Genomic DNA, 16852 nt, shown 5'->3' with positions numbered 1-16852 from the left:
TTTAAACAAGGAATTTACATTTATTCGTTCCGTATTTCATGAATATACCACTTCCCCTTTTGCATTCGCAATTTTCAGTTTAATATCAATGATTGTCTTAGGGAACCGTATTTTCTGGGAGCGGACCAAATATGTGTTCCCCTTGCTGTGAGATTTGGACCTTCTTTCCTGGTATATTTGGTCCGATCAGACTATTTTCTGAGCGTACCATATAAACTGTGATACCTGACTAAATATTTTTAATTCCAACTCCTGTAACTTCTAAAACTGACACTAAACATCAATGACATATAACATCTCATAGACAGTAAACTTGGAACTAGTTACACTCCCATGATACATTTCTAAATTACACATGTATCCATGGGCGTCGGTAGGTAAGGGGCGGGGGGGGGGGGTGAGTCGAACCAGTTCGTCAATCTCCATTTATTCTTCGTGTGTTATTTTTGTTGCCTCTAAATTGATATTCATAGTCACGGAATTTGAGGAATTTTGCAGAAAGGGTTCAGTTTCTGCCAAGACAAATTCCAGTTTGACATCTTTTGAAAATTTTGATTTTTGTACTTTTTTGTGGGGAAAAAGGCACATTTTCCAAAATACTATTCATACATAGCTATATAGTTCGAAACTGCAAGGATTGTTACGTAATCACTTACCCTGTAATCTGACGATTTGAAAACTATGAAAAATATTACATTACTTACGAAGATCATGCGACAAAAGAGCGGGCAAGTTTTCACTCCGGTAACTTACGTAGATTTAGAGCGATTTAGCTTAAATTTGTAAGAGCGGTAGATATATCACGATTTTGAATGAGCAAACTTGCACAAAAAGTTTCAAAATGGGGATGAAAAAATTATTTTCTCTGTTACTAGTACTATCCGATGGCGTCGAATTTGTTTCAAAATCCTGCCGAGAAAACATTTTCGGAATATAAGAAATTAAAACCACAGCACAGTTAGGGTACATTTTGGAATAATCAGTTGAAATAATATTTGTATTCGATGTGTAGTTTAGGGGAGAAGTAGGGGCGAAATCCGAAATATTTCTCTAACTGCTGAAAACTACAAACCCTTCATCTGAAATCTTTACAGTTAGATAGATAGATATCTAGTTTTTAAACTGGTCCACACGTTTCAACATGATGAACGTAAAACGATTTCTTTAAAGAAATCTTTTGAAAGCTTTATTTTTTTCTCATTTGTTTGTATTGACTACATTTCCGTAGGTAAAGAAAGGAAACTCTCATCATGGGTAATTTGTCTTAACAAAATACCTAACACTTTACTGTTACAGTTTGTTTGCTTATAAAAGTAATGCATTAGTAATTTGTGGATTTCTGTCAGATACGTTCAATGGTTACGTCAGTGCAATTAATTGATTTTGTTTGTTTTAAGTCCACTTTATGTACAGTAAGGCTAATCGGGACTGGACCTACAGTTTAAGGTGGGATCCGAACACTGCGCCATCTGGGAGGCCCTGCAATTAATTGAAACCACATGCACAACCAGCAGATGATACGAGGTCTATTTACTAACCAAACTATCCCGCCTGAGGATCCATTTTTAATTTGCAGGTTTAGAAATTTTTCATACGCAAATAATGAGTACATAAGAATGCATCCCCCGAAGATGTAATCACATAGTTACTGCTAGAGCTGAGATAATACTCATTTTCTGAAGTACAGATGATTATTACAAGCATGCATATACTTCATTTCATTTCCTGATTTGTGAAAGAACAGTAATATCTTTTGTAACTACAATGCGAATGTGTCAAAGTAAATAGATTTAACATTTTACTTACTGTAATAAATTCTTAAATAAATATGCCAGAGACACTAATTTACAAATATGGATTAATTTTAACAAAACATGACGTGATATTTGTTAGCCTCTTTTAACATCTTAAGTTAGTATATACACCTATAAGTGAAATTCAATTTTGGAATCAAGCAGTAACTAATATACGAACTATGGGAATATCAACAGAACAAGTCCTCTTATTTCTATGATCAGTAATTATTACTCGTATGGGTATTATCATCCCTGCCAGTTTTAACATCACTTATTAGAGTACTGTACTTTATAGAACATTTTCAAGTTTTGAGACAGGACAGGAAATATATAACTACCAACAAATCTTACTTTCATATGTCTGCTAAAGTTTAAAAATTAATTTCTTGCAGCAATATAGAATACTGTTGTCATTTTTCATTAGAAAGCACCATTTTTTTTAAAACTAGAGAAAGGTTAAAGACGTTCGTTCGTCACACATTCACATACGGCTTCCTGAACAGGAACAGGTTGGTTTCGACCTTCCAAGGAAGAGTCTCAGGGATCGCCAAACTGTCTATCGCGAGCTACCAGTAGCTCACTAGGTCATTTCCAGTAGCTCGTGAGGGAGTTGGCTATTACAATTATATAGATAAGAGCGGCAACATTTGAGTGAAACTTCGGCAGAAAGATCTGTTTTTTCCGATAGGTGGATATCTGGACAACTTGTTCCAATATCTAAGACAACCTATTTTATCCAACCTACAAATATTGTATGTAGATGAAAATGAATGTCCTCCTTCTCATTAATATGGTAAGATTAGGGGCAAGTTTTAAAATTTTACTGTTTGTAAGAAAAGTACGTATTTACATGTTTCATCTACATTTGAACGCTCTTTAAATGACAGCCTCTGTATGTTTCAGAGAAATTAAAAATAATAATTTTATGTGATTTGATTTTTGTTATTTTGCGCCGCTTTTCTGCCACCTTTTGCTAATGGTGACGACGAGGGCTAATGATGATGTGATAAAATTTGATGAAGAGACACTCACAAAGAAAACATGTGAAAACATGCTCATGCCGGGATTCGAACCCAAGGCTCCTGGCGTCATAGTACTGCAAAGAAATGACTGTATCTTAAAGTTGTTTTAAACCAAGAAAGGGTCGTAAAAAATTGCAATCCACACTTGGTAGCTCGTCATGTATTTTCAAATAGCTCAAGGCTCGGTGAGTTTGTAGACCTCTGGCTCTATTTCCTAGAAGGAGATTACCACCAACAGGCGTTGGTCGTGACTAATACATTGATTGACAGGGCGGCTCTTCTGTACAGAACAAGGGAACTACGCTTGACTTGACAGGGGCAGGTATATCCAAGACCAGAACCAGAAATTATCTCTTCTTCCCCTCTCCACCCTAAATCTTTGTCAGTTGCGATGCGATAGTCGTTTCATAGTAGAGAGAAATAAGATAAGGCGTAGCACATTATCTAGGTTAGTGTCCTGCTGAGTTCTGAGAAAGATCATGCGTACATCTGTGTGTGAGTAAATTCACCCTGCTCGCTGAGTTCATGGAGGTCACTCAACTAAGGTGACGCAAAATAATTACTCATCTCATTATGGTAACACGATTCTAACATAATTACCAAAAAGTAACTAGTTACAAATTAACATATTTCTTGCTGTAATACCAAAATTTCCAGAGGGTATACGCTAAGTTTCGTGGATTATGTTTCCATTAAAATGCATGGATGAAATAATTTTACTTCTGAAAAAAATGCCATTGATGGCAAAATGAGGAATATTACAATAGAAAAAGCATTTTAAAAATATAACGCGCATTATAATGATTGAATTTAAAAGTAAAGACTACAGTAGTGTTTTAAAGACTATAGTACAGCCAAGGACATATTTAGAGGGGGAGGTCCAGGTTGTCCGGAACCCCTCCGAAAGACTTACCAAGTAAATGTAAATAATCAAATATAAATAATATTAATCAAAATATAATTGTTTAGCAATTGTTATTTAATCAATGGTTAGGCCTATTTATATCCGCTGAACTTATTGGAAGGCAAGAAATTTGTCTCATATGGCTTTAAAGGACAGTTCCGAAGATTTATGCACAGTACTACTTATGATAATGTGTATACAATATTAATCGGCAACTTTACTTAAATACAATTTGTTGCCTATTACATTTGTATCTAACTTCTTTATTGTTAATCAATAAATATTCAATTCTTTATTGTATTTGATATTAATTCCCTTTTCAGAACAGTTGTTCTTATACAAATTTTGGCGACCTCAACTACACGTAAGTTAGATAATGAATACATGGTGTTACATTCTCTTAATTACTTTTAACCTATTCATGTAATAATAATAATACAACATTAATTAATTTACATATATGATTAAAATTATTTTCATTTAATTTAATATAATTATTCTAATTATATTATTATTATTATTATTATTATTATTATTATTGAGACATGCATTTCTAGATACGTGCCTGAGTACAGCATGTTATATTTTATTTTCTTATTGATATTGACATTTTTGTATACTTAAAATTGAAAAAGAACCACTTCAAAGTACCTCTTTTGATACGTCGCTACATCTGTCACAAGAATGTTTTGTACAAACTCTTGAATTAGCGTATGTTCCGGATCACATGAAATTAGATGTATTTAATACGCTCACTGGAATAATCAATCCACATAAATAAACATAAACGAAATGAAAGTATATATATAAGGTTCGCGCATTGTAGCAGAAGGATTATTCTAATCAATAAGGTTAACCAGAGGGTATGCGGCGTATACCGGCGTATACCCTAGACTACAATCCCGGTTGTGTATTTAAATTACACACAGAATCGGAAAGAGTTAACATATATTTGGTTTCATGTTTCATTGTGGCATTAGAATCTAATGATCCTGAATTTGATTATGAATGTACTTATTCAGTGAGATGTTGGGAATCCAATTTACTGTCGAGTATGCTGTCAAATAGCCTATCTGCTGATGTTAAAATCAATTCCAAGATTAAACAAAGCGTATTTTGTATTCGAGTTACAAATGATTCTATATCGAGCACTTTCTTTTCACCTATCAATTCTAAACATTAAGCCTTATTTTTTATTGCTTGGAAAACTACAAATGCGTTAAATGTTATCTTATTCACATTTACATCATAACCACAATTATTAGTATTATTATTATTATTACTGCTGCTGATACTAGCAATAAATATAATAATAAATGTGAAAATAATACATTTCCGATATGATACTATACCGACACCAATATAGTGCGATCGGGACAGAGTGCAATCAGATGTAATTGGGGCATTCCATAATCACAGGTGGAACGCACGGACATGTTTTTTTTTATATTATAGTAGCTATTATAGTAAAACAACATTTCTCTTGCAGTTTCTGTGCAATGAATTATGAAACAACACTGATGATTAAACTTATGATTACCCTTAGAGTACTTTCCCTGATTTATATCTATACTCTGTCCCAGGTATCTCTGAATCCGATGAACGAAAACAAGTATCTGCGCAAGTAGTGATGCGATACGACTCCACCAATGAATACGTGACAGGAACGGGATTGTGTGGAGGGGGGAAAGCGACTGCTGTTACCAGCCATCCCAGCAGCGTGTAATGCTTCGCTCTGCCCACTCGATCCTCCCCCCGTCGTCTCTGCCGGTATGCGCGGTCTTGCTCCAGAGATATCTGACCCAGGGTATATATGTGAACAAAACACAGAATTTTCAAATGATGAAGGTGTAGTTCAAGGGAAAATGTAACAGTTAGAGGAGATATTATATTTTCCTTGGTGTCACGGGTGGGATGCAAAATAAAAGTAAACAAAAAAGTTAAGATGAAGCAACAATCTGTACAATACATTCTACCTTATGACTTAATTATGTAAAATTTCTTTCCAATCTTAGATTGTTCGCTCACAACATAGAATAAAGTTGCAGCATTGCATTTAAATTTTAAAATTGAGATCCGGGGAAATTATGACATGGAATGCCCCAATTTTTTAGAATTTGAAATAAAGCTGTTTTTCCAGAGGAATTCTCGAAAACGGCTTCTCTGGAGCCGACCAAAGGTCCAGCGAAGCCTTAATAAACATTGGATAGAACAATACAGCGAACAGCCACATACCTGCACCCTGGCCTCGCTGAGATCCAGTCTCATGGCGAGCTCCTCCCTGGTGAAGACGTCGGGGTACTGGGTCTTTTCGAATGCTCTCTCCAGCTGGTGCAGCTGGTACGTGGTGAATGTGGTTCTGCTCCTCCGGATCTTCCTCGGCTTGTTCTCCTCCAGCTCCTGCCCCGCAGCCTCGTCGCCCACCTCCGCCTTCTCATTGTCGTCCCCGGAGGTCGTCGAGCCGCTCTCCAGGCGGATGGACTCTGCGTCTGGGTGAGAGAAATATCAAAAGTCAGGGTGGTATTTGGAACACATCTCAAGTGTGGGGAAAATATCTAGCGGCTTCTTTTGATTGATGATTTGGCTCACAAAGACCACCAATGCTCAGTTCGAACCCCGGGACCCCTGGCTAGCGCAATTGCCACTTCTTCAGTTCTTCAGAAACATTATTTTCATGGTTTTGATTGTTTTACCTTACGATAGAGTGCGCACTACTACTAGTGAGTACTCCATGTTTTACGTCACATCTTTGAGTCCTCTGGCTTAATTGCGACGATGACGATAAGTTGTTAGGGAAAGCAAATTGCATCAGAGGTCCATACCTTATCTTTAGTGCAGGCTTCTGTGCCGGAGTGGTTATTACACCCAGCTACGATAGCAAGGGTTCCGGGTTCCAAGCCCGGTCTGAGCATGGGTGTTCTTTGTAAGTGTCCCTTCATCAATGTCATCATCCCTTCGTCAGTGTCATCATATCAATCATCCTCGTCTTCGCGATTAGCCAAAAATGGCAGAAAAGTGAAGTAAAATAAACAAAATCAATCAATCAACCTTATCTTAAGTTATTATTAGGGGGCGGATTTATATGCATAAAAGGGCAAAATATGCATTAAATAGAACCAAAATATGCACATTTAAAACTATGCTCTATATAGGCCTATATATTTCTGAACGCATTACTGCAGACATAATTCCAAGAAGGAGTTCCTTGGACACCATATACCCTGCGTTTATTGTGTATTACAATATCTAAGCAGGAATAAATGTAAAAAATAGCATTTCTGCTATTTGTACCGTGAGATAAATACAATTTTAGAAACTAGAAAATGGTAGTTGAGGGTTATGCTAGATTTTGTCGCAAATAACTGAATCATCGTACACAATAAAAACAACATCCTCCATTACAGGCAAAAATAACAGACGTTAAATAAAAATTACAGATACCAATGAGAAAGTGCTAAATAGTCGAAGCAACGACTTGCAAAACAAAAATCGACTCGTGTTATAAATTATACTTCATTGATTGATTGATTTTTTTTACTTCTGCCACTTATCTAATCGCGAAGACGAGGATGATGAAGGAATACACTGACAAACAATGCCGTGATTCGTCGTAACGTCGGCTAAGTTGGCTACTTAATGATCAGAGCAGATTTGCTAATAAATAACTGTGCCATCAGTGGCAACAGCAACATGGCATCTGTGCATTGTCGAACAGTTTTATTTCTCCAGAATTTATTATTTGCATTGGTGTATGTGAAACTCATTAAATAAATTTCCTGTCCATTACATTACCGTGAAAGCACACAGTCCGCTGCTAATGACGTCAGGATTAACTCATCTATTGACCGTTGTAGATAGGCGAATGTAAGAACAATAGAAGTATTAACTATGCAAATATATGTGTTATCTTATTAATTAACTCTGTCAGTCGTTATATTTAAAGTACCCGACGTAATGATTGAAATTAGCAATCACATGATATATTTAGCTGTTTTTTTTTTATCTCTATCTATAGGTTAAGTTGTACTGTGTGATTTATTCGAGTCCTACCTTTTTTTTTGTTTTGAGTAAATTGTTATTATTACTAATTCATTGATCAATTCATATGCTCAGCTTTTATTTAAAGCATAAATTAATAGATAATGAGGCAGACCGATGCCCTTCACGGATACTAATAAGATTTTGTACGAAATTAATTAATTTTACCTCTGTAATTCTCATAGATTCATTCTAGATGACTAATGCTTCATCACATTGTTATCATATTGATATTTTACTACAGAAATAATTATGTTTCGTTGATATCTTATGTGAATTCACCACTCTAAAGTCGATTGTTATTGTCAGTTGTTTGACTTATGTTGGCACATAGACAGACAGATCGATAGATATTAAATATATCTCATTATGTTGAACTTAATACTTCCTTCAGTCCTCGAAAATTATATTTATAGTTTACTTGAAAAAAAAAAAACAACCGAATAGACAGACGAATAAAAAACAATCGGTCTAATAAAGTTGGTATCTTACATGTCGTACGGTACAACAAAATGCTTTAGCTTTAGTTACCTTTGGGATACTAGTCAATAAAGAATATACTAGATAGCGTATTAATCTTGAATTTGGCAAGTCTTTCAATTTTGAAAATTTAATTTAGGTCGAATTTTTGCGATATAATCGTAACATAAAAAAAATACCGAATGTTGACTTTCGATTGTTTTCGTCTCGTTGACAGACAGACCATTTAATTGACAATAGTTTCCATACCTCCAACATGGAAGAAATTTGGACTTTTTAGTTTCGGTACTTACTCCTCCCCATCATCTGAACTGTTCAAATGTTTTAAAAAATATGGTAATGTAAATATATTTTTCTTGTGCTGACCTTGTGATCAACGCTTTAAGTGGAAATTATTAGGTTAAGGCATGTTCCCTCGAACGCTGGTGTAGATGTCTTAAGCTTATACAGGCTTAAATGCAATTTGTTTGGAATGAAACCATCTGCATATCTACGCCCTCATTAGAGTAAAAGTGTTTTCGTAAGAGAACATCTATCAAAAGTTTTATGTAAATTAGGTGTGTAGTTGCGCACCCCTTGTCATCTTAGATTCAGTTTAAGTCTTCCCGAAAGGAGTTAATGCTGTCGCTTTGTAATCAAGGTGTTCCGGGTTCGATCCCTGGTGCTCTCGTAATAACATCAAAGTCGTATCCTCTCACAAAGATTTGCGAAATGCATTTAATCAGAAGCTCTCATTTGAGGAATGTAATACAGACACAAAAAACTATATCTCTCCCAGAATTAGGTACTGTATCGTTTTACTGAATTTAACGATATATATCTGCCCGAAGCATCATGGTTCATGGAATCTTCCATAAACCTTCTTAGAATTAATTTACATTCAATTTTTTGTAGCTATAGCTCGTTTCAGGATTCCTTCCTTCTCTTGTCTTTTCTAAAGTTGCATACTCTCTATCAGCACCACTTCAAGAATTTAAATTGTTTGTAAAAAATTGTCAATGCAGAAAAATCATTCCTATAGGAATTTCACTTTCGAGTGTATATGCACACAATACGAAACACAAACCTTTTGGACCAGAAATTAAAAAAAAAACTCACTTCTTGAAACTTTCCACCAAATATTCCAAATATGCCTTTCTGTCAACCATTAGAATAAAAGCTGTCAAATAATGTAAATCATGTCATCTTGTAGTTTTATTTCATTTTTATCTTTATGCTTTGCTATTTTCATGTTTTCAATGTAAGATGGCTACTCTGTGTTGCAACTCAAATTCTCTAAATAGTTTTTTAAAAAAATCTCACAGTGGGTGGATCCTATTTTAAATTGTAGGTTCAGCCCCGATTACCCTATCTGAATATGAATTAACTTAAAACGAATTTTGATCAATATTTTTTTAAAAAGTTGTTCTTAAAAATTAATTTAAAATTAAATTAATTTTTGATGCAAAACATTAGAATCACTAGTTAGTTGCCCAGCGACAGTAGAAGTATAGTCATCGGCAATAAAAATGGGACACTTATATCCTGAAATACTCGCTTCCATGCAGGGTGTTATTAATATTGCCTAATTCACGGCGGTGGTAGAACCATTGAAAATTTGCTATCAAAATCCACTTATCGCCTTAGGTGTTCTATTTTTGTTGCCGGTGAGTGTACATCAACTGAAGGCTGATCTCTCAGATAACTGCTGTTACTAATGTTTAAAGGGATAACTTTTTTAAAATTTATTTTCATTATTTACTCTCACTACGTCGGACAAGTAATGTTAATTGAATTTTTCCGTATGGCACCCCAGGTCATCCGCTGCCTTCAGGGCATAATACATCTACAAGAAAAAAGCGTTCGTTAATTATTATGAAATAAAATCGTACAGAATCCACTGAACAAATAGCTATATAAGATTTAATTGAACATGCTCCATTATTTTTACGAGGGATGCACTCCTACAATTATAATTTGAATCCAGCAGACACTGTTGCCCAAGTGAAACAATATTTGCTGATCGTGTACCAGCTAAAGCTGCTTGCATGCTGGTCGTTCTCTTTCAGAAGCATCCTCCCACCCCCCCACCCCCCGCTCCATACGTGGGATCTCCCCCTGGTCCTTTGTTCCGTTGCTGGCTCCTCGACGTCAGTAATCTGAACAACCCTCTGTTAAGGACTTAATCCAACTGGACAACCGATATTACTTTTCATGGACTAATTGCCTTGATTCTTCCCTATTAACAGATACACCATTCATTGTAAATTGCACGGTGCACTTATCCTGAGTTGTATGGAAGAGAGGAAAAAGGAAGGAATTTAATCATGAAACCAGAGCAGATCCCCCGTATCTCACATTTTCTCACTTCAGCCTTTTCCTCTTTCTCTTTTCTACCTGCTTAATTCCCCTGCAAGGTCAATTGAAAACTGGAGAATATTTCCCTCCCAACAAAAGAAGTATTTTCGACCAGATTAACTCCCATTATGGGGTATCGGATATGACATCCATGCTTCACTTGGCCTGGTGTAACCATGGTGAAGCCCCAGGGGTTTCGGAACGCGTCGCTTGTGCCATCTCCATATGGCAATTTGAATCAGAATAGGCGCTGCTAGGGTCAAACCTTTCTCCCCCTTGCGAACCCCAATTTGTAGCTCGGGGCAAGACAAGGCAGGAAGAGCCGACTCAAGAAAGACTTGCACTCTTAATTGGGTTCCAATGGAAATGTGGTCACTGGGTTAATCATTGTTGAAAGAGTTCGCCAGTTGAACTGATAAAGGTGCGATTAATGTACGTGGCGAGGAACCAGAATGCTTCTCTCCACACTCAGATAGTTCCAAATAGATTCAGAGCGCTGGAAGCAACGTTCTGCGTTTATACCTGGCTACCATGACATAACGGTCACACGAGAATGCCGAGTTGAAAGAGAGATGAAGCAAAGTAATGGCAGCCTCCTGTGCATTTGAAAGAAGGTTTCCACCGGGTGCAAAGGGCTGAAGAAAGAGACGTGGACCACAATTAGACATTGAAGTTGAGAAATACAGGAATTTTTCTTTGCCAAATGCGATTTGCTGGCGGGCATGTTGAAGCTACCTCTTCTCCTTTTCAAGAAAAGTGGACGATAAAATTCAATCAATAACTTGCTTGCAGTGTGCGTTTCTTACCTTTATGCCTTGAACCATGCAAGCACAAAAAAGTGTGAGTGAACAGTTCTCGAGTCCATATCCAATTACAACAATGAAATAAACTCAGATCAGGATTGTAACGGAAGAGTTCATCACTAAACTGATAAGAATAAAACATGCGTGTGAGAAGCCTATAAATAATTAGATATTGGAATAAAGAAAAAAGATAGGGTTTTTACTACGTACAGTGACAAATTCAATTGCTGCTGTCAAGGGTAATCTTATTGAAGGAAATGCTATGTATACGAGTAAAATAACCCACAATGCTGTAGTTGAAGTACACTATCCTTACATTAGTAAGAACATTGTAAGTCCCGATGACCTATTTTTCTGATCATAAATGGAACTAACTGTTTGCCATTAATTTACGATTTAAAGGCATCCCCGATGGCGCAGTGGTAGCGTCGTCGCCTTGTAATCAAGGCATCCCAGATTCGATACCCGGTGGAGGCACATAGTGGTTCGGATTCCACTTTAAGCTGAAGATCCAGTCCCGATTAGCCTTACTGTGCATAAAGTGGACTTAAAACACCAAATCAAGCAGTCAATTAATTGGCGATTTAGAGGATATCTTGAATTTTTGTTCCGAGCCTTTGAGCAATGTACCTCAACCGGGTATGGAACTGAGGACCCTTGATTACAAGGCAACGACGTTGTCACATATTAATGATTTATCGCTATTTGCATGCTAGAATATACAATGCGTCTTTGAATGAAAGATAATGGTAAAGATAATGGGTTACATTCGGAAGTTATCTTGTTTCAAGTACAGTTGGATGCATAAGTATTTCCCGACAAATTGTCCACGATTATTTTCATTAGCTACTTTTTCTTGCAATCCAGAGTGTTTTTAAGGACCTAATTTTTACGTATCCTGGTGAAGAAGTTGTCAGCTTCTTTTTTACCCCCTTTTTTTTGGCAATTCACGAAACTCTCATTGCGTAAAGCATAGATAATAAACTTGGTGATGGACAATTTGCTTGGTAATACTTATGCACATCACTGTACCTTACCCTTTGGGTTCCAGATTGTTGGCAGATATTGACCAAAAGTCTACGGTGGCGTTGTCAAATTGTAGAAATCGCAAACTGGCCATAAGTAAAGGTCTGAGAAATTCGTTCATAAAATATGAAAAATCGACCATATAATTGCAGGAATTCCGCAAAAGTCACAAAACTTGCGATTAAAAATACTGACATTTTGGTTAAAATTGTCTATAAATAAAAAAAGTAACATGCAATCGTTTTTACCCAAGTGTAAATAAATATGCATACAAATCTAATGTCAGTAAATGGGGTCAAGGAGAAAACCCCCAATCCACACACACAAAATATTCGCACCCTCTCCACATTTCTGTTCCCTCCGTTCGTTTGTGATGTTAAGGTCAACGCCCACCCCCCTCCTCCTTGCGATATTTGGAAAAAGTTCATGTAATTCTCACGGTCAAATTCTATGGATATTTTAATACAAATAGTAATGTTGTTTTCTGCGATTTAGAGGCTGTCAGTTACAATTAACTGCTATGTAAGTTTAGTCTGGACGGGATTGAGAAGGAAATATTAATAATCCCGAATTTCGGGACAGAAAGAATTCTCCATTTCCGACCAGGTTGGGAAATTTTCAAAATTTTCCAATCCGGTTAAAATCTCGACTTGCATACACTATTTCTCCTTCACGTCATTGTTTTTGCACTTCTGGAATAAAACTTTTAATTTCAAGGAATTTCACACACATATAGCCTAATGCAGAATATATAAAAAAATTAATATCTTTTAAATAAGACACTTTGGAATTTCTCGGCAGTTCGGAATTACGAAAAGTAAGAAAATTATTTCCCGAATCGGGATCTGACCTTGATTAAAATGACCCCGTCATTTTGATGGATATTTATTGAAAGGAAGCAAGGCGAATCCAGCTTCTAGCTAGATAGCGGACTTACCAAAGTATTTTCAATTCAATTTGAATTTCATGATTTGTAAAGTATAGTAACAATAATGTAGCCTATATGACTGAAGGATAATATAAGAAACCTTACCCTGTCCCCCCCCCCCCCCTGAGAAAAAATTCTGCGGGTGCGTCCTTGGTTTCCGTGCACATTGATGTTCTGGAATTTTAACGTTATGGAATAATATGAATAAATATAAATAGACAAATATTAGTTTTTCTTTTCTTAAAACAAGTAAGATTTGTAACATACTTTAGCAACAACATTAACATTTTTGGTTAATATATTTATATTCGCATTCAATTTTATGAAACATAAAATATAAAACATCAAAATCATGTAAAGTAAGTACAGTTGGGAGCTGAGAAGACTGCAAGGCTGAGGAATGCGAAACTGACCTGCCTGTTGTCGCCGTGTGCAGCCAGCTCGTCTTCCCTTCAGGGTGGTAGCGACATATATAAAAAAGGCATGGTACGAAAACGCATTGCAAATGAATGGAGCATATTACATAGTAACAAGTGAATAATGGAATGAAACTTCACAAATCAAAGCAATCTGCTTCCAACGTGACTAAGAAAGTAAGGGTGTGTGTGTGCTTTTTGTGTATTTCCTAGCGTCTTGTTAATGCTTCTTTCCTGGACATGGATCAATTAATTTTAACTTATGCAGGGTAGTGCATTTTCTCCCTCGTTTGTATTTACATTTTGGTATGTAGCATCGCTTTTCTGCAACTTTCGGATTATGGAACATGAAGTTGTAATGTCTCGGCCCCATTGATTTATCCATCAACTACGCCCTAACACCACGCCCCCCCCTGGAAAATGAATGTGTACATAAAAATTATATAATTCACACATAATTTCATTTCAATCACAGTAATTTATGTTAATTATTATAAATTCGTTGATGAAACATGATAATTTCAGACTGAAACAGTGTTTTTTGAGGGGGCACACTATTTTAGATGAAAATATGTGTCCTTTGCCCCTCCCTGGAAAAAAAAACCTTGCTTGCTCCTCCCTGGAAAGAATCCTGCGGACGTCCATGCTAACACCCCACACAATTTTTATAAAAGGACAAATTTATGGTCATTTTGGCTCTAAGTATACCTTTTCACACACAAAAACACAAACTTACACCCCTCAAATAAAACAAAAATCTGAATAAACCTTTGCTCAACCCCCGAGTCGGCTTTCCATCTTTTCGTTGCATGTTAATTCTATTGATAGTTAACCTTCAGCGAACCAGTTTACTATATAGGTATAGTCTGCTCTATACATATACATTTACTTATACACACACGCCAGAACATTCATTCGATTTTTAAAACAAATTCATTTCGGAAACACGGAAGAAGTGGGAATTCCTATGCCGTTGCTGGTCTTTGAGATGTCCCGTGGCTGACATCATCCGTGGAGGTTCAAGAATGGTTCCGAACTTTTCCGAACGCCAGACTGCACCTCACACTGTAAGTCCCGATTCCATTATCATATTCTCATCCTTCTCACCCTTTCCTACAGGAACTTCTGCATGTCTGGCAACACTGAAAAATTGAACACCAGTCGAAGCTTCCCTTTCCACACTACCTCCCCGTTCACCCCCGAACCTCACCCCGCACTGGCAGTCTTCTCAGCTCCCAACTGTAAATTCATTTAATGTTGTGATATTCGCACTTCTCTACCCAGAAAAAAAAATCAGTTTTGAAAAATATATGCAATATATAAAAGCTGCATTAAAGTGCGAAATGAGGTCGATGTCCTCCAACAACTGTTTTGCTCGACTCTAGTAGTTGGGAGAAAACTTAGCAGTTGAAAGACGTTCTTGTCACTGACGCGTTACAAGTTATTTTACTTGTCTTTCCAAAAGAGAAATATCCTTATCATTATGTAACACTTAACGTTATCACTCAATTTCTTCAGCTAGGTTAAATGATGACGATACGGCGTAGGGTTGCGTACCGCCAGTAAAAAACGAAACAAAAAAGAAACGTATATACCAGGCACGTACTCACTCTAACCTCGAGGGCGCATCGTCACCTTTAGTGTTGCCCACGAGACGAGACTTTGGCCTGTCTCGTCTCGAAAATATTCGTTTGTCTCGAGACACATGATCAATCTCGTCTCGTCTCGAATTTTTAAAAGCCTGTCCCGTCTCGTCCCGTGGGCAACACTAGTCACCTTATAATCAAGGAATACATAAATTTTATTTTGAATCTATTAAGTTTAAACAAAGTTATCGCAAAAAAAAAAAAAAAAAACGCGATGTTGATAAACTTTTGCACGGCACTGTACATAAAATTGTATTTACGAAGTCAGTGTGTGTGTTTTAAATCTAAATAACAAATGATAAAACATATTATACGAGGTGCACATATCGGGTCCCTGTGAATCCGGTTTCATCCAAGGACGTGTTAGTGCAAGATAATGAGATTTGTGACCTGGCTGCAATTTTATGCGAAACAGGAATTTCAGTATCAATTAATCTCAGCTAAAAGGGAGTTTTATCAAAGGAGGGAAATTTGTATTAAAGAGTCTGTCGCATTATCTGGAACATAAAAAAAAGTAAGCAAAAATTTATATTGAAAATGACATATTTACAAAATGGGAGATAACACCAACAAAACAGCCAATATCTCTACTCGTAGGCTGAACGCTAATAGCGATGTATGGAATAAATGCAGTGTGATCTAGTAAAAATATGATCAAATAAACCAATATCTCCATTAAAAATACTTTTTTTAAAACTGCGATTCCGCTTATAGGTATGAACATATAATTTATCTCATTCTAACAGAAGGTGTCAAACGTAAACATGCGTTTAACACCTGTGTTTGTATGAAATGTTCCCGCACCGTGGCTAGGCGGGCTGTCTCCTGGGGTGAAGTGTAGGAACTTTTCTCCTGAGATTTCGGCCATCCACCATTGTCGTTGGGAAATTGCGGTGCTACGAATGAGTAGTGTAACCCGGTCACGACTGCGGATTTCGTCATGCTGACCGCACGTCACCCCGTAACTGGTTGGATGGTCGTCCAGACGCCCACCTCTGTTGGGGCAATCGGCACGTAGTACATGGTTCTCACGGGCTATTTATTACTTATTGTTATTATTTGTATAAAACAAAAATTATGATGCTTCCATTACAAAGCAAAATACATATTCTCATAATACTAACAGAATTTTCCACATTTAAAACATTTGCATTTAAACTAATAGGTGTTTTAGTTCAAACACCACGATTTCGGGCTACCCTAATTTAAGTAATATTAAGAGGAGAGGAGTCAGGCCGTTGTTGTTAATAGTAAGTTGCAAACTTTTGTTTATAGATGGCACCGCCTGTAGTATGCACTTTCCTTTATCTTCGCAAGCTTTTGTTCAATGGGTGAGTAATGACAGGTAGACTGCTAGGCAAAGACAGGAAAGTCGTTTTCTTCGCAAGAATGCAGCAAGACTGAGAGAGCCGTTTTTATCCGATACTCCACCTTTTCCCATTGTTCATGGCATGGC

General features: G+C 36.7%; 1 protein-coding gene across 1 annotated transcript in view; it reads right to left on the bottom strand.

Annotated features, from left to right (window-relative positions):
* The window catches only part of LOC145995209 (retinal homeobox protein Rx1-like), a 43965-nt gene that overhangs the window by 11175 nt on the left and 15938 nt on the right, over positions 1 to 16852 (bottom strand). Inside the window, exon 2 of the mRNA XM_083131773.1 lies at positions 5958 to 6211. Coding sequence (XP_082987899.1) covers positions 5958 to 6211 — 254 coding nt within the window. The remainder of the gene's footprint in view (positions 1 to 5957; positions 6212 to 16852) is intronic.

The sequence above is a fragment of the Lepisma saccharinum genome, chromosome 11, assembly GCF_977018435.1.
Source record: "Lepisma saccharinum chromosome 11, izLepSacc3.1, whole genome shotgun sequence".
Lineage (NCBI taxonomy): Eukaryota > Metazoa > Arthropoda > Insecta > Zygentoma > Lepismatidae > Lepisma > Lepisma saccharinum.
The sequence above is the reverse complement of the archived record's forward strand: the minus strand, read 5'-3'. Positions and strand labels throughout refer to the sequence as shown.